This window comes from Carcharodon carcharias, chromosome 5 (assembly GCF_017639515.1).
Source record: "Carcharodon carcharias isolate sCarCar2 chromosome 5, sCarCar2.pri, whole genome shotgun sequence".
In the NCBI taxonomy this organism is placed as follows: domain Eukaryota; kingdom Metazoa; phylum Chordata; class Chondrichthyes; order Lamniformes; family Lamnidae; genus Carcharodon; species Carcharodon carcharias.
Window position 1 is genome coordinate 15,280,389 of NC_054471.1, and position 23,289 is coordinate 15,303,677.

General features: G+C 43.0%; 1 protein-coding gene across 1 annotated transcript in view; it reads right to left on the reverse strand.

Annotated features, from left to right (window-relative positions):
• Window positions 1-23,289, reverse strand: part of lrrc73 (leucine rich repeat containing 73) — a 201,741-nt gene that overhangs the window by 171,322 nt on the left and 7,130 nt on the right. The window contains exon 2 of the mRNA XM_041188565.1: window positions 9,839-9,999. Within this exon, the coding sequence (XP_041044499.1) occupies window positions 9,839-9,999 (161 nt within the window). The remainder of the gene's footprint in view (window positions 1-9,838; window positions 10,000-23,289) is intronic.

A 23,289-nucleotide genomic window follows, 5' to 3' on the forward strand; every position in this document is an offset into this window, starting at 1 on the left:
GTGAATGTGTCAGGGCAGTGAGGTTAGGAGGGGGGGAACAAAGGTGTAAGGGGTGTGAGGTTGGGAGGGGGGCGGGAGGGACTATGGGGGGGAGGAAGGTGTAACAGGTGAGAAGGCAGCAAGTGAAGACGTAGGTATAAGGGGGTAGGAAGGTGCAAGGAAAGGAGTTCGGAGCGGGGATGGCGTCTGGGAGAGGAGGGTGTTTGAAGGGGGAAGGTGTTGGTGGGGGGGGGATTTGGAGGGGGGAAAGTGTCCAGGGGGAAGGAAATTCTGAGGGGGGAAGGTGTCCAGGGGGACGAGGAAGGTTGGAGCGGGGGAAGGTTCGAGGGAGGAAGGTGTACTGAGAGAGGAGGGAGGAAGGATGGAGGAGGGAGTAAGGGTAGAGGAGGGAGTAAGTGGGGTGAGGGGGGAATGTCCAGGTGAATGTGAAAGGGAGGGGTCTATGGAGTCAATGGCTGCCACCTCGGGAGCGAACTGAGGGTGGGCATGGTAAGAGGGAATGGTGAGTATGAGACGGGGCAGAGGGAGCCAGTAGGGTAGGAGGGTGAGGGTGTGTCAGTAACAGTAGAAGGGAGCGTGAGGGACTCAGAGGCAGACATGAACTGGGGGTGTGGGAAAGGGGAGATTGAGGAGGTCAATGTGGATGGGGGTGGGATTCTCAGGAAGGTAGGGAATGAGCACATCCACCTGGATACCTGGACATCCTGGAAAGACAGCTCAGGTTCATAGGTGACATTGGGGAGGTGGAAGGTGATGTTGGGGGATCAACAGTGATGGGGGAAAGGACATGGGTGACTGGGGAAGGCAAAAGGACATGGGAGCTAACAATATGCTTCACTACTACCATGGTGAACAGAGCCTCATGTTGGACACGAATAATTGCTACATGTGAGTACAATCAGTGGGTGGGCAGAAATACAGATCAGCTCAGATGAACAAATGAAATGAAATGCTTGGGGTAGTAAGATGAGTGTGATGGATGAAGGCTCTGCATACGTGGAAGAGTGCTCGTATGAGGCTCAGAAAGACCCTGCCACACAGACATTTCTCCCTCAGAATCACTCGTGGTCCAGCAGTGTGCAGCTGCACCGCTAGTGGGTGTGGGGGTGGAATACAGTGGGAGGACTTGTGAAGCTTGTCAATGAAGCTGGAAGGTAACATTACACATTTTTTAGTGAAAGCGAATATATTTTGAGATTATAAAGTGACAAAATGTGCAATTGCTTGTGATCAGAATTTCTCAACCTTTCTAGGCCTACCACATCTTCTAGGTGCTGCCCTGAAATCTGCAGCAGGGGTGGAGGCAGCCTGTGCAATGGTTGGCTCAGTTACCTCTGATGACTTCAGCATGCATCCCCTGGACAGCCGAGGCCTTGAGGGCCCCAGCTTGCTTTGGCTGTCCTCCTGTGGGCCAGCTGCTTCCTCTGCAGTGACAGAGGATGAGGTTGAAGGAGTCACAGGAAAAGGGGACTCAGAGAAAGCGGACAGTCTCTGAGATGCCTAAGTGGATGATCCAGGGGTGTCCAGCTACCATTCCACCTTCCTTCAGGTGCTTGAGGGCCCTGTCCTGACTCCTCAAGGGGAAGGAGCACCTGGAGGGACTTTGAAATGCCTTGTTTTCCTCTCGCATTGCAACTTCAGGAACTCACCCGTGGCTACTGCATGGAGTTCAGGACTGCGTGAGTCTCCGCATTCTGCTGGAGCAAGAGCTCCATGGCATCTGCCATCCTTCCCATGGACACCTCCATGCACGCACATGTGGGCTCCACTTCATCAGAGAGCAAGTGGATGTACTCCTCCGACTCACGTGCCATTCTGTTGAGGGCTTCCAACAGCTGTGCGTGATATTTCCCCACCTTCTGCTCACTCTCCACAACGAGTTGGAAGGTTGAATCCAGAAGCTCGTCATCTAACTCGGACCTCACAGATGTGTCTTTCCCAGCAGTCCTCTGAGTGCTGGGGAGCTCAGCTGAAGCTCTCTCCTCCTGCTGTGGACACATGTTCATGTAATGACCACCAGATTGTGAAGTAAAGCCTGCTCCAGATCTAGGACCCTGGTGTGTGTGTGGCGGCAGGGGGGGCGGGGGGTGTAAACACTGTAATGGGTTTTCAAGGGTGCTTATTTCCAGTTCTTCAATGTCCTCTTAGCTGGAGGTGAGGATCTGGATGGAGCTCAAGGACTGGCAAGCTGAATGTGAATCAAAGTAGAAATATCAAGTGCATGGCAACAGAGTCAAAAACAGGAGAGTGAGCACTCACAGTTGCATCGACATAGGGATGGTGTGGTGCAGGATCCTCACGTAGGTGTTCGCCACCAACCTCACCATCACCACAGGCACGGTCCACGTCTTCACCAGTATCATAAAACTATAATCATTCTCATAATATTATTGTGATTTATTGGAAAAGTAAGTCAATAGTGGGGTTTGGATAGTTTCTCTGTGTGTCTGTGTGTGGGATTTAATTGAATTGGAGACAGCTGGTCCGGAGGCTTTTGACTTATCAAAAGGAAGCTCAGTTTGAAATGCTAAATACATAAACATGGCTGGAGTTTTAGAAGGTGAAGTGAGGAAAATTTGTATTTTTAGATGAATCAGGGTAGCTTGAATTTCAAAGAGATGATAGGATATTACATCTAGCCAGAGAAGACCATGAGATGTAATAGCTCCGCCATTCAATGAGGTCATGGCTAATCTGATAAAACTAAACTCCACTTTCCTGCCTTTTCCCCATAATCCTTGATTCTCTTAATGGTTAAAAATCTGGCTATCTCAGCCTTGAAAATACTTAACGACCTAGCTTCTACAGCCCCTGCAGTAAAAAATTCCACTGATTCACTACCCGCTGAGAGAAAAAATTCCTGTTTTAACTGGGCAACCCCTTACTTTGAGATTTATCCTTGATTCTCTTAATGATTAAAAATCTGGCTATCTCAGCCTTGAAAATACTTAATGACTTAGCTTCCACAGACCCTGCAGTAAAGAATTCCACTGATTCACTACTCTCTGAGAGAAGAAATTCCTGTTTTAACTGGGCAACCCCTTATTTTGAGATTTATCCTTGATTCTCTTAATGATTAAAAATCTGGCTATCTCAGCCTTGAAAATACTTAATGACTTAGCTTCTACAGGCCCTGCAGTAAAGAATTCCACTGATTCACTACCCTCTGAGAGAAGAAATTCCTGTTTTAACTAGGCAACCCCTTACTTTGAGCTTATGCCCTCTGATCCTAGATTCTCCCACAAGGAGAAACAACCCCTCAACATCTACCCTGTCAAGTCCCCTAAGAATCTTATATGTTTCAATAAGGTCGCCTCTCATTGTTCTAAATTTTAATGAGTACAAGCCCAACCTACTCAACCTCTTCTCATAAGAAAATCCCTCCATACTCAGGATCAACCTAGTGAACATTCTTTGGACTGCCTCCAATGCCAGTATATCTTTCCTTCGATAAGGGGACCAAAATTGTTCACATTATTCTAGATGTGATCTAACTAGTGCCTTGTATAGATTTTTAAAAATTCATTCATGGGATGTAGGTGTCGCTGGCTAGGCCAGCATTTATTGCCCATCCCTAATTGCTCTTGTTCAGAAGGCATTTAAGAGTCAACCACATTGCTGTGTCTGGAGTCATATGTAGGCCAGACCAGATAAGGATAGCAGATTTCATTCCCTAAAGGTCATTAGTAAACCAGATGGGTTTTTACAACAAGTGACAATGGTTTCATGGTTATCATTTGACTTTTAATTCCAGATTTTTGAATTCAAATTCCACCATCTGCCACAGGGGGATTAGAACCCAGGTCCCCAGAGCATTACCCTGGGTTTCTGAATTAATAGTCCAGTGACAACACCACTACACCATTGCCTCCCCTTTAAGCAAGACTTTCCTATTTTTATACTCCATTCCCTTTGAAATAAAGGCCAACATTCCATTTGCCTTCCCGATTATCTGTTGAACTTGTATATTAGCTTTTTGGGATTCATGCACAAGGACTCCCAAATCCCTCTGTGCTGCAGCCTTCTGCAGTCTTTCTTCATTTAAATAATATTCAGATCCTCTATTCTTCCTGCCAAAGTGCATAACCTCACATTTTCCCACATTATATTCCATCTGCCAAGTTTTTGCCCACTCACTCAACCTGTCTATATCCCTTTGTAGACTCCTTTTGTCATCCTCAACCCTTGCCTTCCCACCTATTTTTCTGTCATCTGCAAACTTGATGACAGTACATTCACTTCCCTCATCTAAGTCATTAATATATATTGTAAGTAATTGAGGCCCCAGCACTGATCCCTATGGCACTCTACTAGTTACAGGTTGTGCCATCCTGAAAATGCCCTCCTTATCCCAACTCTCTGTCTTCTATTAGTTAGTAAATCCTCTATCCATGCTCTTACCTTATTAAGTGGCCTTATGTGCAGTACCTTATCAAATACCTTTTGGAAATCCAAATATATTTTGTCTACTGGTTCCCCTTTATGTATCCTGCTTGTTACCTCCTCAAAGAATTCTAATAAATTTGTTAGACATGACTTCCCTTTCATGAAGCCATGCTGACTAGATTAGATTATTTATTCCTAAACGCTCTGCTATTACATCCTTTATAATAGACTCTAACATTTTCCCAATGACAGATGTTAAGCTAACTGGCCTATAATTACCTGTTTTTTGTCTCCCTCCCTTTTTGAATAAGGGTGTTACATTGACTGTTCTCCAATCCTCTGGAACTTTTCCAGAATCTTGGAAGATTACTAACAGTGCGTCCACTATCTCTGTAACTACTTCCTTTAATAGCCTAGGATGCAACCCATCAAGTCCAGGGAACTCATTGGACTTTAGCCCCATTAGACTTTAGACCCTAGTACTTTTTTTCTAGTGATAGTTATTGTATTTATTTCCTCCCCCAACTTTTGCCCCTTACTTATTTAGTATTTTTAGAATGCTATTAGTATCTTCTACTGTGAAGACTGAAGCAAAGTATTTATTCAACTCCTCTGCTATTTCCTGGTTCCCCATTATTATTTCCCCAGCCTCATTCTCTAAGGGACCTATGTTCACTTTGGCCTCTCTTTCTTTTAATATAGTTAAATAAGCTCTTACTGTCCGTTTTTACATCACTTGTTAGTTCACCCTCAAAGTTTATTTTCTCCCTCTATTATTTCTTTGGTCATCTTTTGTTGGTTTTTAAAACTTTCCCAATCCTCTGGCTTACCACTAATCTTTGCCATATCGTATGTTTTTTCTTTCAATTTGATACTGTCCTTAACTTCTTTGGTTAACCATGGTTGGTTTCTTGAATCCCTTCCTTGAATTCTTCTTCCTCACAGGGATATATCTTTGGTGAGAGTCATGAACTATTTTCTTAAATGTCTGCCGTTGTTCATCAACCGTCTTTTCTGCTAAACTCCTTTCCCAGTCCACTCCAGCCAGCTCTGTCCTTATTCCATTGTAATTACCCTTATTTAAGTTTAGCATAATTGATTTGGACCCAAGTTTCTCACTCTCAAACTGAATGCTAAACTCTACCATATTATGGTCACCGTTTCCTAGGGGTCCTTTACTATGAGATAATTTATTAAAGCTGCCTCATTACACATTATCAGATCCAAAATAGCCTGACTCTTGGTTGGATTCACAACACATTGTTCTCAGAAACTGTCCTAAATACACTCTATGAATTCTTACTCATGGTCTACCTCCGCCAATTTGATTTTCCCAATCTACGTGAAGATTAAAGTAACCCATGATTAACGTACTGTTGCTTTTACATGCCTTCATTATCTCCAGATTTATTCTCTGTCCTACAGTATAGCTACTGTCAGGGAGCCTATAGACTACTCCCACCAGTGTCTTCTTTCCCTTGTTATTTTTTACCTCCACCCTTATGGATTCTACATCTTCCAGTCCAAGATCATTTCTTGCTATCGTACTTATTCCATCTCATACTAACAAAGCTACCCCATCACCCTTTCCTTCCTGACTGTCCTTTTGAAAAGTCACATACCTCTGAATATTCAGTTCCCAGCTTTGATCTCCTTGTAACCACATCTCTGTAATGGCTATAAGATCATACCAATTAACCTCTACTTGTGCCGTTAATTCATTTATTTTGTTCCGAATACTACATGCATTTAAGTATAGGGCCATTAATTTTGCCTTTTTACCATTTTCCCCCTTTGCCCCTATTTGCTGATTTTTTTAATGTTTGTACACTCTGTCCCTTCCCGTCACACTCTGGGTATCATTACCTAAATAGCTGCCCTGCAAGGTTGCCATGTCCTTTTGTTTTGTAAGCCTACTTAAACCCTCTCCAGAACCCTACCCCCCCCCCCACGCCCCCCCCCCCCCCCCCCCCCACCACCCCCCAACCCCCCTCTATTTAGTTTAAAGCTTTCTCAACAGCCCTAGTTATTCGGTTCGCCAGGACTCTGGTCCCAGCACAGTTCAAGTGAAGCCCATCCCACCTGAACAGCTCCCTTCTACCCCAGTACTGGTGCCAGTGCCCTATGAACTGAAACTCATTCCTCCCACACCAATCTCTGAGCCACGCATTTAACTTCTTGATTTTATTTACCCTCTGCCAGTTTGCCCGTGGCTCAGGTAGCAATCCCGAGATTATTACCTTGGAGATTTGCTTTTTAATTTAGCTCCTAGCTATTCAAATTCTTTCAGCAGAACTTCCTTTCTATCAATGTCGTTGGTACCAACGTGGATGATGACAACTGGATTCCTTCCTTCCTACTCCAAGTTCCTCTCCAGCCCTGAGGAGATGTCCTTAGCCTTGGCACCAGGCAGGCAAAACAACCTTTGGGACTCATGCTCATGGCTGCACAGAACAGTATCTATCCCCCTAATTATACTGTCCCCACCACTACTGCTTTCCTATTTCCTCCCCCACTTGAATGGCTCCCTGTACCACAGTGCCATGGTCAGTTCACTCATCCTCCCTGCAGTCCCTGCTCTCATCCATACAGCTTGCAAGAACCTTGTAACTGTTGGGCAATTGCAGGGGCCACAACTCCTCGAACACTACCCCCTGAGTCCCCTTACCTGTTCCACCTGCAATCACACCCTCCTGTCCCTAATCACAGACCAAATTTGAATGATCTAATCTGAGGGGTGTGACTGTCTCCTGGATCAAAGTTTCCAGGTAACTTTCCCCCTCCCTGATGTGGCGCAATGTCTGCTGCTTGGACTCCAGCCCCTTAACTTGGATCCGAAGATCCTCGAGTTGCAAACACTTGGTACAGATGTGTTCACTCTGGGTCACCTTGGTATCCAGCAGACCCCACATGCTGCAGCAGCAACACATCACCCGTCCTGCCATCGCTATCGTATTTTATTCAATTTATTAATGAATTACTCTAGTAACCCCATTCTTTACACTTTATTATAATGATTTTTATACACACTAATGTCGATCTTATACTTAACAAGCTATCTTTAAGAAAAAGAGAAAAAAAAACTAGAGATCTAAACACAAACTATAGACCTAATTTTTACTTTAAAGACTAGAAATACTCACCAATCCTACTCAACAATCAACTGCCCTCCGCATTCTTTTCCCTCTTGCACTCTTTAATGGTCTCTCATTCTTCTCACATTCTCTCACTGTTAAAGGCCCTGCTTGTCTTGCGCTTGCTCCCTGTAAATGACCACACTGTTTCTCTCGCACTCTCACCCTATAAATGACCACACTGTTTCTCTCAGTTTCTCGTTGTAAATGACCACACTGTTTCTCTCACACTGTCACCCTGTAAATGACCACGCTGTTTCTCTTGCACTCTCTCACTGTAAATGACCATGCTGTTTCTCTCAGGCTCTCTCCCTGTAAATGACCACACTGGTTCTCTCACAGTTTCTCACTGTAAATGACTGCACTGTTTCTCTCACAGTTTCTCGCTGTAAATGGCCGCACTGTTTCTCTCACAGTTGCTCGCTGTAAATGACCATGCCGTTTCTCTCACACTCTCACCCTGTAAATGACTGCGCTATTTCTCTTGTACTCTCACCCTATAAAACTAGGCCAAGCAGTGTGTTTATTTTTCCCAAAGGTTACTAATAGTATTAGCACCATGAAAAGCTTTATATTATGAGAAAGGTAAAATTCCAAAGACATATGGGAAGAATAGAATTTGCATCAAAAGGAGGAAACATGTATAAAGGAGAAGAGGCTATGTGTCAGAGAGGAAGGCATTGTAAGGTCTACCTGAAGCATGAAAAGCCTCCAGTAGTTGTGCATTAAGCTGCTGTCTACAGAAACCAATGCTGGGAAAAGCCCCTTTGAATTCTACTGTCCCGGGTATTGTGGTGATTTACCTGGATCTGTTTAAATCTTTTTTTTTACTATTGGCTTAATAGAGGTGTAACTGGAAGCCAGATGAATTAGGGGTTTTAGGAATTATTATATGAGTAATTTGCAGACTTATGTATGCACTTGAAATCTTTTCTTTTGTTAATAAATATTTAATTTAGTTTTGTAAAAAATCTCTAGAGTCTTCATAGATTTATTACTACTGAATTCAGGGCATGCCTCTCGAAATAAAATACAAATTTCAAAATCATTGTGATTGTGTGTTCAAGTTTCGCTCATGGATTTGATCTGCCTAGCACACATCGTCTGTCGCATCATAACACCAGTCAGTGTGATGGCTTGCGCCGCAAAGTGAGTGAGAGACCTAATGTGGGCCTCTCCACCTTTGGTTCGGGACCACTTCCTGCTGTTATGAGCCAGCTTCTCCTGCATGAAAACAGATGGAGAAAGTCTGAGCAGGATGCACAGCACTGCATGGAATGTTTGTGTGGTGAGCGGAGCCATGGATGGGATGAGGACACGAGCACTAGAGGATATAAGCCCGATGAAGATGTGAGGGTGTGTGTGAGAGTTAGTGGTGTTGTCCCTTGAGCTGTGAGATCACTGTGGATGTGTGATGGGTTTGTGAATATATGAGTTGAGAGCGATGAGGTGGTGAACTTACCCTGGTGGAATGGATGAGACCATTCATCTTCTTGCTGCACTGGATGGCTGACATCCTCTGTGCTCCAGTGGCGCTGATCACTGCTGCCACCGGTTCCCAGGCTGGATGGTGACTCTGGTGGACCTCCTGCAGGGGTAGAAGACACTGAAACAGGCTTCTAATGCGCCCAGGAGGCACACCAGAGAGGCGTCTCTAAATTTGGGAGCTGCTGTCTTCTTTGCTTTCAGGGCCATCTGTTGCCTGGAGCAGTCCTGGTCTGTAGACAAAAAATAGACTGCGCTCTGGTGCACTTTAAATATAGCGCCCAGAGCAAGGAAGTGTTGAGGTCACGGCATGGCGGGCAAATCTGAGCCTGCCTGCCAGTGATCCGGCGTGTTTCCTGTGAATGCATTGTTAATGAGGTGAGATGCACTGGGTAGGGGACAATATGGCACAAAAACCTGCCATTGCGGCCAGCAGATAAAATGATCTTTTTCATGCCCGCTACTGCACTTTGTGCAAATCTGGGACAATTCCACCCATTATCTTGCAGGATGGCTTTGATGCGCCCTATTTCAGCATCAAGTTCGCATGGTGAGCAAATGGCTCAAGCCCGATTTGCAAGGTTTCTGATAAGGCCATTCAGAGTCCACTTGCCAATCAATTAGCACTCTCTTCTCATGCAATATAAATTGTTGTTCGCTTTACATTTGGTATTCTTGCGAATTGTCCTGATGTGTGCAAGACAAAAAGCTTCGACAACATGTATCATTTTTTTGGCAAGTTCTGTACTCCAAATAACAATTTATAAACATTTGGACCTTTGTCCCATTGCCAGTTGGGGTTATTCAGAACAAATATCAAACATAATGCATACCTGACTTTGCTCCATCCGGTGGTAACAGTCCACAGATGAGATTCATTCCTTCATCTCCCAGAATACAGTCCCCAAGATCCAGGGATATTAGGGAGGGGTGTAGGGAAAGGACAGGATTCAGTATAGCCAAGCCAGAATCAGTGAGGGGAGTGCCATGCAGACTACAGGGAGAAAAAATGTTACATACCATTAGGGCACAAGTTAAGTGGCATGGCAAACAACACAAGTAACACAGAAAATTTCCATTTCTTATGCATCCAACAATGACAGAGTACTACTCAAAGCTGAAAATATCATAACAGGTCGTCAGAATCTGAAGAAAGAGGTTAAAGTATCAGGTGAGACTTAGCATTGAAACTGCCATTGTAACGGGAGTGGAACACCCTGTCCAGGGCACAGCAAAGAATGAGTTCAAAGGCAAACAACAGGTAACAATAAAGAGTTTAAATCCACTCACTTTGGAGTTTAACTAGACTTAAATGCTGGAATCATAGTGGAACCTGTTGTATAATGCAGACAAGTCATCTAGTCAGAAATAGAAATATAAAGTGCTGGAAATATGTTTCGTGTCAAATATGACTCTTCTTGAGACACAGCTACACCTTTGTACTCCTTATTTACTGGGACCGATGACAGTATCCCAGAATTCCGCACCATCTGAGATTAGTCTAAGGACATTGCACTTCTTCAGAAGAGTCATATTCATCACAAAACCTTAACTCCATCTGCTTCACAGATGCTGCCTTTTCTCTAAGGAAAGCAGGCTGAACTTCTCCAAACTATCTTCATAACCGAAGTTCCTCATGCCTGAAACTATTTTCATTAATCTTTTCTAGACTCTCTTCAATACCTTCAAATAATTCCTAAAGCGTAGCGTCCAGAAGTTGATACAATACTGCAGGTGAAGCCAAACTAGTGAACTATACAAATTCAACATAGCCTTCTTGGTCTTGTACTCTATTCCCCTATTAATAAATCCCAGGATGCTGAATGCTTTATTAACCACTCTCTAAACCTGTCCTGCCACCTTCAATGACTTGTGCACATATACACCCAGGTTCCACTGCTTCTGTACCCCCTTAGCTGTACCCGCTATTTTATACTGACTCTCTATGTTCTTTCTACAAAAATGAATCACTTCACATTTCTGAGCATTGAACTTCATCTGCCACCCAGGGCCAGGGAGAGAAATTATGGTGCTTCTCCTATTTCTGTGCAACAGAACTTTTAAAAGGCTAGAGGACATAGGCTGAATGGTTCACAATTGTATCTGGTTCGTGATCAGCAAGTCTGAAGATTCTGCTGATTGCTGCTTCTCACTACAATTTATTTTCAATATCTACTATGCAACTAAACTTTATCACGATATTTCAATACCAAAAAAAAACTCATAAAAAGCACCAAGATAGAGTGGGATAATAGGTAAGTTGAAAAAAGGACAAGATTGAAGTCAATGGGAAAGACTCTTAAGAATCATGTGCAGTGTAAACAGACTCACTATGAACCTGTTATGCATTCCTGTCCTGGCAATCTCACCCCACAAAGCCTGCTCATAGTAAACTTTCATTAGCAACAAAATAACTTGAACTTCAGCCATGATTTCCCCCTCTGATCTCAAAATAATTATGGATGACAAAGACCATCTAGCCCAGTTCATCACATCCATCCCAGATTGACAAATGAACATAAGTATTAGGAGCAACAATAGGCCATTTGGCCCCTCAACGTTGCTTTGCCATTTGATAACATTGCCTACATTATACCAGTTATACAATTTAAAAGTACTTAATTGGCTGTAAAGTGATTTGGGACATTGTGAAAGGTGTTATATATAGGTTTTGCCTTTCTTTCATTACACCTGCATGCAGCAGACAGAGTGACTGTAGCAATAGTGAAATTGTAGGCCCAATGTTGTTTCTCTGAGGATAGTTAATCACAGAGCAATGTTAGGAAAGAGGGTACAAAGAAATCACTACATTTACAAAGCAATTCAAATCTGTAGCTAATCCCAATGATCCCCTCTAGCCACCCCCAACCACATCCTCTAACCTCCCGCAACCACCCTCTCTAACCTCCCCCAATTACCCCTTGAACAGCCCATTAACAACACTCAACCCTCCCCCCAAAATCCCCACCAACTGCATCTCAAAGGCCCCCCCAATTCCCCTCCAACCTCCCCCAATCCCCCAACCTCCCGCAAATCCCTCCAACCTCCCATTCAATATTCCCTAACAACCTCCTCTTCAACCCCCCTCCAACCTCCCTCCAATCTCCCCTCCAGCCCCCTTCCAACCTACCCCCAACCATCCTCCAATGTCCCCCAAACCCTGGTAAACTTCCTCCTAACTCGCCATCCAACCTTCTTCCCCAACACCCCTCTCCAATCTTTCCACAAACCCCCATCCAACTTTCCCCCAACACCCCTCCAAATTTCCGCGATAACCTTTCACCCCTGTGCTTATCAAGAATCTATTTCTGCCTTAAAAATATTCAAAGATGCTGCCTCAACTACCTTTTGAGGAAGAGAATTCCAAAATCTCACAGCCCCTTGAGAGAAAAAATCTTCCTCATCTCTGCCTTAAATGCACAACCTTTTATTTTGAAACAGTGACCCGAGTTCTAGATTCTCCCACAAGAAGAAACATCCTTTCCACATCCACCCTGTCAAGTCCCCTCAGGATCTTACAACATTTCATTCAAGTCATTTTTCACTCTTCTAAACTCCAGTGGATACAAGCCTAGCCTGTCCAGCGTTTCCTCATAAGACGACCCTCACATTCAGGTATTAATCTACTAAAGCTTCTCTGAACCGGTTCCAATGCATCTTTCCTTAAATAAGGTGACCAATACTGCACACAATACTCCAGATGTGGTCTCATTAATGCCCTGTATAACCGAAGCATAACCTCCCTACTTTTCTATTCAATTCCCCTTGCAATAAACAATAACATTCTATTAGTTTTACTAATTACATGGTGCACCTGCATACTAACCTTTTGCAATTCATGCACTAGGACAGATCCCTTTGCATCTCAGAGCTCTGCAATCTCTCACCATTTAGATATATGGTTCTTTTTTATTTGCCCTGCCAAAATGACAACCTCACATTTTCCCACATTATACTCCATTTGCCAGATCTTTGCCTACTCATCTAACCTACCTATATCCTTTTGCAGCCTTCTTATGTCCTCTTCACAACCTATTTTTCTACCTATTTTTGTGTTATCAGCAAATTTAGCAGCCATACTATTAATCCCTTCATTCAAATCATTTATATCAATTGTAAAGAGTTGAGGCCCCAGAACTGATCCCTGTGACACATCACTCATCACATCCTGCCAACCAGAAAAAGACCCATTAATGCCTACCATCTCAATCCTGTTTGCTAGCCAACCTTCTATCCATGCCAATATGTTATCCCCTACGCCATGAACTTTTATTTTCCGTAATAACCTTTGATGAGGCACCTTATCAAATGCATTCTGGAAATCTAAGTACAGTACATCCACTGGATCCTCTTTATCCACAGCACCTGTTACTTCTTCAAAGAATTCCAATAAATTGGTTAAACATGATTTCCTTTTCACAAAACCAAGTTCACTCTGCCTGATTACCTTAAGTTTACTAAGTGCCCTGTTATAGGTTTTTAATAATAGCTTCTAACATTTTCTCCAGGACCGATGTTAAGCTAACTGGCCTATAGCTTTCTGCTTTCTGTCCCCATCCCTTTTTGAATAATGAGTTACATTAGCTATTTTCCAACCTAATGGAACCTTTCCCGAATTTAGTGAATTTTGAAAAATTAAAACCAATGCATCAACTATCTCACTAGTCATTTCTTTTAAGATCCTAGGATGAAATCCATCAGGACCTGGGAACTTGCCAACCCGCAGTTTCAACAATTTGCTAAGTACTACTTCCTGGTGATTGTAATTTTCCTGAGTTCCTCCCTCCCTTCCAATCCCTGACTTGCAGCCATTTCTAGAATATTACTTGTATCGTCTATAGTGAAGACTGATGCAAAATGCTCATTCAATTCATCTGCCATCTCCTTATTTTTCACTAACTTCCCAGATTCATTTTCTATAGGACCAACACTCACTTTTATTAACTCTTTTCTTTTTTAAATATCTATAGAATCTCTTATTATTTGTCTTTTAATTTCTAGCCAGCTTTCTCTCATACTTTAAGTTTTCCCTCCTTACTAATCTTTGTTACTTTTGCTGCTTTTTATATTTTGTCCAATCTTCTGACCTGCACCCATCTTTGCGTAATTATATGCTTTTACTTTAAGTTTGATACTACTTTTAACTTTCTTTAGTTAATCACGGATGGTGGGTCCTCCCTTTGGAATTCTTTTTTCTCTTTGGAATGCATCTATTCTATGTATTCGGAAATATCCCCTTAAATGTCTGCCACTGCATCGCTATTGACCTATCCCTTAATCTAAATTGCCAGTTCACTTTTGCTAGCTCTGCTTTCATGCCCTCATAATTGCCCTTATTTAAGTTTAAAATACTAGTCTTAGGCCCACTGTTCTCTTCCTCAAAGTGAAGACAAATTTCAATCATATTATGATCACTGCTATCTAGGGACATCTTCACTATGAGGTTATTAATTAATCCTATCTCATTGCACAATTGGGTATAGCCTGCTCTCTAATTGGCTCCAGAATATGCTGATCTAAGAAATTATTCCAAAAACAGTCTATGAATTCGTCATCTATGCTACCTTTGCCCATCTGATTATTTCAGTCTATTTGTAGATTAAAATCCCCTATGATAATCACCATACCTTTATGACAAGCTCCCACTATTTCTTCTTTGATACTCCGTCTTACCATGTGATTACTGTTAGGGGGCCTGTACACCACTCCCACAAGTAACATCTTGCCTTTATCATTACTCATCACTACCCAAACCGCTTTTATATTCTGGTTTCCTGAACTTAGGTCAAGCTCTCTACTGTGATAATGTCATATTTAATTAACAGAATCACTCTCCACCTTTTCCTGACTTCCTATCCTTCCTAAAAGTCACATACCCTTCAATATTCAGGTCCCAATCTATGCCAGCCTACAGCCATGGCTCTGCAATGGCGATTAGATCATACTTATTAATCTCTATTTGCACTATCAGTTCATCTGTTTTGTTTTGAATGCTATGCGCATTCAGATACAGAGCCTTAAGTTTTGTCTTTTTGTTATTTTTGTAACCTCTAGCCTTACCTGTTGATTTACTCATAGGTTTATACTCTCTGTCCCTTCCTGTCACAGTCTATCATTTCCCACATTAATACCTTCCTCTCTTCCCTTGTCTCTACTCTTTGATATACCACATCTGTCCGCATTTGATCCCTTGACCCCACTATTTCGTTTTCAACCCTCTCTACTTCCCTAGTTATGCTGTTCACAAGAACACTTGACCCAGCATAGTTCAGGTGCAGACCTTCCCAACGGAACAGCCCTCTACTTTCCCCAGTACTGGTGCCTATGCCCCATAAACCATATCCCACTTCTCCCACACCAGTCCTTGAGCCACGTATTCATCTCTCTAATTTTATGTACCCTATGCCAATTTGCACTTGGCTCAGGTAATAATCAAGAGATTATAGCCTTTGAGGTTCTGCTTTCTAATTTAGTGCCTAGCTCCTCATATTCTCTATGCAGAACCTCTTTCCTAGTTCTACCTATGTCGTTGGTAACTACATCGACCACGATGATTGGATCTTCCCCTCCCACTACAAGTTCCTCTCCAGCCCTGAGCAGATGTCCCGAAGCCTGGTACCGGGCAGGCAACAGCCGTCTGGACTCTCATTCTTGCAGAAGAGAACAGTGTCAACGCCCCTCACCATTGTCCCCTGCCATACTCCTTTTTGCTCCCTCTCACTTGAATGGCTTCCTGTACCATGGTGTCATGTCAGTTTGCTCATCCAGCTTCCATTCCCCACTTTCATCCAAACAAGCTGAATGAACCTGAAGCCTATTGGATAATTGCAGAGGTTGACACTCCTGCACTCCTGCCCTCTGGGTCCCCTTACCTGCCTCACTCGCAAACACATCCTCCCGTCCCTGACCACTAATGAAATCAGAAGGCCCTATCCTAAATGGTTGACTGCCTCCTGGTACAAAGCATCAGGTAACTTCCCCCCTCCCTGATGTGCTAAGCATCTGCAGCTCAGCCTCTGGCTCAATGATTCTGAGCCGAAGCTCCTCGAGCTGCAAACACTTACTGTTGTTGCATTTGTCCTGGATTACACCAGAATCCAGGAGCTCCCACATGCTGCAGCAGTTAACACATCACTTGTCCTGCCATCCTCAATCTATTTTAAGTAATTACTTAAGTGTATTATTCGCTTATTTATGTTGCTTTTTTATATATTTTATTAACTTTACCACCAGTTTGTATACTATTTTAAACCTTAGGACTGGAGCAGACCTTAACAACTGACCAGATGCTCACCAAACAGCTAGCTCCTTTCCTCCAACACCACCCTGCCACCCCAACCTTACCCCCAATCTCCCCTCCATTCTTCCCTACAACCCCCCCAACCTTCCCCAACACTCCCCAAACCCCCTCCAACTTCCCTCCAAACCCCCCTCTAACCTCCCCCCAACCCCAATCTAAAATATCAATTAACCACTACTCTGTTTCCTCTCACTCAGCCAATTCCTTATGCATGTTGCTGCTGTCCCTTTTATTCCATGATCTATAATTTTCTCACAAGTCTGTTGTGTGGCACTGTATCAAAAGCCTTTTGGAAGTCCATGTATACCACATCACCAGCATTGTTATCATCAACCCTCTCTGTTACCTCTTCAAAAAACTCCAGCAAGTTAGTTAAACATGGTTTTCCCTTAAAAAATCCATGCTAGCTTTCCTTAATTAACCCACATTTGTCCACGTGACTATTAACTTTGGCCGAAATAATTGTTTTTATAAGTCTCACCACCACCGAAGTTAAACTGACTGGTCTGTAATTGCTGGGCTTATCCTTATGCCAGTTTTGGAACAAGGGTATAATGTTTGCAATTCTCCAGTCCTCTGGCACTACCCCATGAGTCTAAGGAAGACTCAAAAATTATAGCCAGTACCTTTACAATTTTCACTCTCGCTTCTTGCAGTGTCTTTAGCTGCATCTCATCCGGTCCTGGTACCTTGGTAACTTTAAATAGAGATAATCTATCCAACAACCCCTCCTTTTCAATTTTAACCCTTCTAGTGTCTGAATTACCTCCTCTTTTACCATGGCCTGGGGGTCATCAGCTTCCTTGGTAAAGGCAGATGCAAGGACGACTGTTTTAATGACTTAGAGTCGGGAGTGCAAGGCACCTTTTCAAAATTTGTAGATGATACTAAACTTGGAAGTATTGTGAACTGTGAGGAGATATTTTTCAAGAAGACAAGGCTGGTGGAATGGGCAGACTGGGTTTGATGAAATTTAATGCAGGGAAATGTGAAGTGATACATTTTGGTAGGAAGAACCAGGAAAGGAAGTGGGCTGCATCTTCCGATGCCAAAAGCAGCAAATATTAAGGCATCTGTTGTAAGGTGTTGGGTGTAGTTCAGTAGGTTATTAAGGTATTTGCAGTCTTATATTGTTCAAGTATTTATTAACTACTGGAAACAAAGAAAGTAAGTCGTAAAGAGGACAGAAAGAGGCTACAAAGTGGCACAAGTTAAGTGAGTGGGCAAAGATCTGGCAAATGGAGTATAATGTGGGCAAGTGTGAAATTGTCCATTTTGGCAAGGAGAATAAAAAGGAAGTATATTATCTAAATGGTGAGAGATTGCAGAGCTTTGAGATTGAGGGATCTAGGTGTCCTAATGCACGAATCACAAAAGGCTATTATGCAGGTACAGCAAGTAATTAGGAAAGCTAATAGAGTGTTATCATTTATTGCAAGGGGAATTGAATACAAAAGTAGGGAGGTTATGCTTCAGTTATACAGGGCACTGGTGAGATCACATCTGGAGTACTGTGTGCAGTATTGGTCTCCTATTTAAGGAAATATGTAAATGCATTAGGAGCAGTTCAGAAAAGATTTGCTAGACTAATACCAGGAATGGGTGGATTGTCTTATGAGGAAAGGTTGGATAGGTTAGGCTTGTATTCACTGGAGTTTAGAAGAGTTAGAGGTGACTTGATTGAAACCTTTAAGATTCTGAGGGGTCTTGACAGAGTGGATGTTCCTCTTATGGGAGAATCTAGAACTAGTGGTCACAGTTTAAAAATAAGGGATCTCTCATTTAAGACAGAGATGAGAATTTTTTTCTCTGAGGGTCATGAGTGTTTGGGACTCTTCCTCAAAAGGCAGTGGAAGCAGGGTATTTAAATATTTTTAAGGCAGAGCTAGGTAGATTAACAAGAGGGTGAAAAGTTCTCAAGGGTAAACAGGTGACGATCTCATTGAACGGTGGAGCAGGCTTGAGGGGTCAAGTGGCATATTCTTCATCCTACCCTCATTGCTTACTTGGATGGAGAGTGTTCCAAAAAAAACCTATTGGTCAGAACTGTTATGCTGTTTTTCTCATTAAAACAATGGATAGTCTGGACATCAAGGGGAGGCAGGTGTAGTGGTATTGTCACTGGACTGGTAATCCAGGGTAATGCTCTGGGGACCTGGGTTCAAACCCCATTATGGCAGATGGCGGAATTTGAATTCAATAAAAATCTGGAATTAAAAGTCTAATGATGACCATGGAACCACTGCTGATTGTTGTTAAAAACCCAGCTTGTTCTCTAATGCCCTTTAGGGAAGGAAATCTGCTGTCCATACCTGGTCTGGTATACCAGTGATTCCAGCTACACAGCAATGTGGTTGACTCTTAAATGCCCTCTGGATGAGGGAAATTAGGGATTGGCAATAATTGCTAGCCTAGCCAGTGACATCTACATCCCATAAATAAATAAACTTTATACATAGGTACAGTAAAGGACCAAGCTAGAGCTGTCTCCATGCTTGCTTCTAACATGGATCAGTCCCAGGTGCAGGTCATGTGTTCTCTTAAATCACTGTGTGGGCGGCACTGTACTTCATCTCATGTTAACCTTTTATGTGCCAGTCCCTAATACTATACCTTCCTCCAACATATTTGTAAACTATCCCAGTTTATCCTATGTATTTACATCAGTACTGCAACACCAGCCCACCGCAACCCCCTACCCCACCCCCTCAAGTTGCTGTTTGTAGGTTCAGGAAGTCTGGAGGCCTTATAACTCTTCCACATCTTGTTCTCATTACTGTCGGAGGAGTGGTAGGCACGGACGCTGCAGGTAAACTTTGTTAAGTTGAAGGTTGTTCTGGCATCTGGGTGTCTTTTCATCCTCTTTTTTCATTCTTAGTCATTGAATAAGTCTTTGTCAATTCCCAATTGTAGCGATATATGGTGGGTTGGTTTATCTGGCTTTCTTCTGGATGAACTTAAGGCTAGTCTATATAGTGTTTTTTTCCCCTTCTTCCTTCGTGCAGCTCAACATGACAAACACAGGGATGGAAGATGGTTCTTCCTGTTGTGAGGGTGTGACTTGACAGTAAGGTCACCTTTGCATTTTTCTGTGCGCTGTGCTGCTGTAAATGAATGGCTGCATCTCGGTTTCAACATTGCAACATTGTTTGTGAGACTGTCATGCTGGCTGAGGATTCCAGAGTCTGCTCTGTGAACTCAGGGTTTCTCTCTTCAACTGGTGTCGGTACCAGAGATTGAGGCTCTTCTCATTGCTGGTTCCTCTCTTGACCGTCATCTACTCAAGGTGTCATAGTAACCATCTGAGTGGTTGGTTGGTCCAATCAATGAGGGACTTCTGGCACCTGCACAACCCGGTCTGTAAAGAGTGAAGACAATTCAGAGCTGAATTCCCAGTCGAGAGAATATTTCTTGTTGGAGCTCCCAGGAACTTGAAGTTCTGTATAATTTACGACAGTGGTTGCCTTGACATCTTCAGCTGGTTTGAACAGATTCAGGGCTACACAGACATCTCTGCTCAAGAGGGAAAAAGACTGGTTACAGATGACATAAATCAGCTCGAAGATTTGTTTGCCGCCATACCTTAATGGTTCGAGAATCATGCTGGTCAGAAGGTGGATTCCTGCGGGTCCACAAAGTGGTGCATCTGTTGTTCATAGCCAGAGGTCACTTAGCCATGGTTATTTGTCCAATAACACCATGACGCTGGTTCCTATGTCCAACTTAAAGTTTGTGAAATGGCCATTAACTGAGATGTCTGCATTCCAGAAGCAAAACCCAGGATCTTTAACCTCATCTGAGAAGCATGGTTGTGTGTCCTCCTGGTGTGCTGGCTCGACTTCATGAACTCTCTTGGAATCTTCTGTGCGCATAGCTTCCCGGAGCGTCCTACTCAGTTACATTGAATGCATTGGACTGAAATTGCCATTGTTCATGCCTGTGAGGTTGCTTTGCTCCATAGCGCTGGTAGGGTCGCTCTACTGGTTATTAGAATATTGCTACCCTTGGTCTGGGTTGTTTTTGAACTTTTTCATTAACTGGACAGTAGGGTTTACTTTGTGCCATGATTTGCTTTCTCCCCTTGACATGTATCTGTGCTGCAAACGGATAACAGATTTCCTGACAATCTGGATGGCCTTCTCAAGGGTTAGATCTTCCTTCACTTGAAGCATGTCTGAGAGTGCATCCTCTGCCAGTCCTACAGCTATTCTATCCCTGATTAGCTCAGGCTTCTGGTCATTGTAATTGCAGCCTTCAGCCATTCTGTGCAGTTCATTAATGAAGGAGTTGACAGATTCTCATGGCTACTGGACACGTTTATTACCTTTCATGCCCTTTCATGGGTTTTGTTACTTCTGAGGTTAGGATAAGTGTTGAACGATTTTAAAACTTCATCAGATTTTGCAGATGATTCTTTGATTCCATGTCTAGCTATTAGTATCAGCTATTGGGTCTATTGAATAAAGCAGTCTGTTAACTTGCTCAGCTTCTATCTTTTTATCCAGACCTGAAGCAACCATGTATCTAAGAACCCCCTTTCTCCAAAGTCCCCAAATTTTTGATTGATCTGGGTCTTGGATAAGTCCAAATTGACTGGAAGAGTGGATTTCTGATGAATGGCTAAAATTTTTAAATTGCAGGTTCATCTTTAAGAGCTTTCTGAAAATCCAAGATGGCACCACCGTACGCTTCTGCACAAAAGGTTTTCACGTGCTTGGCAGTTTTGGTGTGCTCCTGCAGTAATGACATCAATGATCTCAGTGTTTAATCTTTTTCAACAATGGCTGCCTATATCAACAGGTTAAAGTTTTCCTCACCTTAGCATCTTGGATCTTGGAAGCATCAAATCCCGGTGTTTGCTTGATTTTTAAAGCTGGCTACTTAGTTGCGATTATTTTTAAATTAATTTTTTTTTCTTTGTTCAAAGCAAGTTCAGCTGTCACCAGTTCAGGTGCTGTCTTGGGGATTGGGTTTCTGGGACTGCAATTTAAACCACAATTTCTGGCCACTGCAGTATTTAACTTTTCAGGGCCTGTGTTGTCCAAGAATTTTAACTTTTTAGCTCATCCCACTTGGTCTACTGACTCTACAAACTCTGGGTACTCTGGGTATTGAAGCTGGACTTCTACAGGATTAAATGGAGGCTTCTGCTTCAGTGAGGAGTTTAATTTCTGCCTTCAGCTTCCAAGTCTTTATCTGGACCTTTTCTCTTGTGATTTCCTTCTGCGCCTTCGATTCTTCAGCTTCTCTTCAGCTCAGAATGTTTCTTTAAATTTTTCTTCAGTTTCCCAGGAGGTAAATTTCTTTGAGTCTGCAAGCTTTTGAAATAGTCAGTTGTTCAACAGTATTTATTAAATACTAGAAACTATATATATAGGTACAGTAAAGGTCCAAGCTAAGAAATATCTCCATGCTTGCTTCTACACATGGCTCCAAGAACACTAAGCTGACCCGTAAGTGTGGGCCATGTGTTCATTTGGGGGAGGTGATGTCGTAGTGGTATTGCCGTTTAACTAGTAATCCAGAAACCCAGGGTAATGCTCGAGGACAATAACAAAAATAGCTGGAAAAACTCAGCAGGTCTGACAGCATCTGTGGAGAGGATTACAGTTAATGTTTCGAGTCTGTATGACTCTTCATCAGAACTAAGGAAAAAATAGAAATGAGGTGAAATATAAGCTGTTTGAGGGGGCTGGGACAGGTAGAGCTGGATAGAGGGCCAGTGATAGGTGGAGGCAAAGAAGAGATTGCCAAAGATGTCATAGACAAAAGGACAAAGAGGTGTTGATGGTGGTGATATTAGCTAAGGAATGTGCTAATGGTGACATTAAGGGTAGAAAGCAGGACAAGGAAGTGACAGATGGCCCTAGTGGGGGTGGGGTGGTGGGAAGGGATTGAAATAGGCTAAAAGGTGGTGATAAAACAATGGGTGGAAATAAATGTAAAAAAATTGAAATAGGTGGGAAAAGAAAAATATATTAAAAAAAATATTTAAAAATATTAGAAAAAAGGGAGATTGGAAAGGGGGTGGGGATGGAGGAGAGAGTTCATGATCTGAAGTGGTTGAACTCAATGTTAAGTCCAGCAGGCTGTAAAGTGCCTAATCGGAAGATGAGATGCTGTTCCTCCAGTTTGTGTTGAGCTTCACTGGAACGTTGCAGCAGGCCAAGGACGGACATGTGGACATGAGAGCAGGGTGGTGTGTTGAAATAGCAAGAGACAGGGAGGTCTGGGTCATACTTGCGGACAGACCGAAGGTGTTCCACAAAGCGGTCACCCAGCCTGTGTTTGATCTCTACCCTTAATGTCACCATTAGCACATTCCTTAGCTAATATCACCACCGTAAACACCCCTTTGTCCTTTTGTCTATGACATCTTTGGCAATCTCTTCTTTGCCTCCACCTATCACTGGCCCTCTATCCAGCTCTACCTGTCTCAACCCCCTCAAACAGCTTATATTTCACCTCATTTCTATTTTTCCTTGGTTCTGATGAAGAGTCATACGGACTCTAAACGTTAACTGTATTCCTGTCTGCAGATGCTGTCAGACCTGTTGAGTTTTTCCAGCTATTTTTGTTTTTGTTTCAGATTTCCAGCATCCGCAGTATTTTGCTTTTATCTTAATGCTCTGGGGACCTGGGTTTGAATCCTGCCACGGCAGATGGTGGATTTTGAATTCAATAAAAATCTGGAATTATAAGCCTAATGATGACCATGAAACCATTGCCAATTTTTGTAAAAGCCCATCTGGTTCACTAATGTCCTTTAGGGAAAGAAATCTGTCTCTAGCCGATATGTGACTCCAGACCCACAGCAATGTGGTTGACTCTGAAATGGCCTAGCAAGCCACTTAGTTGTATCAAACCACTACAAAGTCACAAAAATGGAATGAAACTGGATGGACCACCCGGCGTTGGCCTAGGCACCAGAAACAACAATGGCAAACTCAGCCCTGTCGACCCTGCAAAGTCCTCCTTACTAAC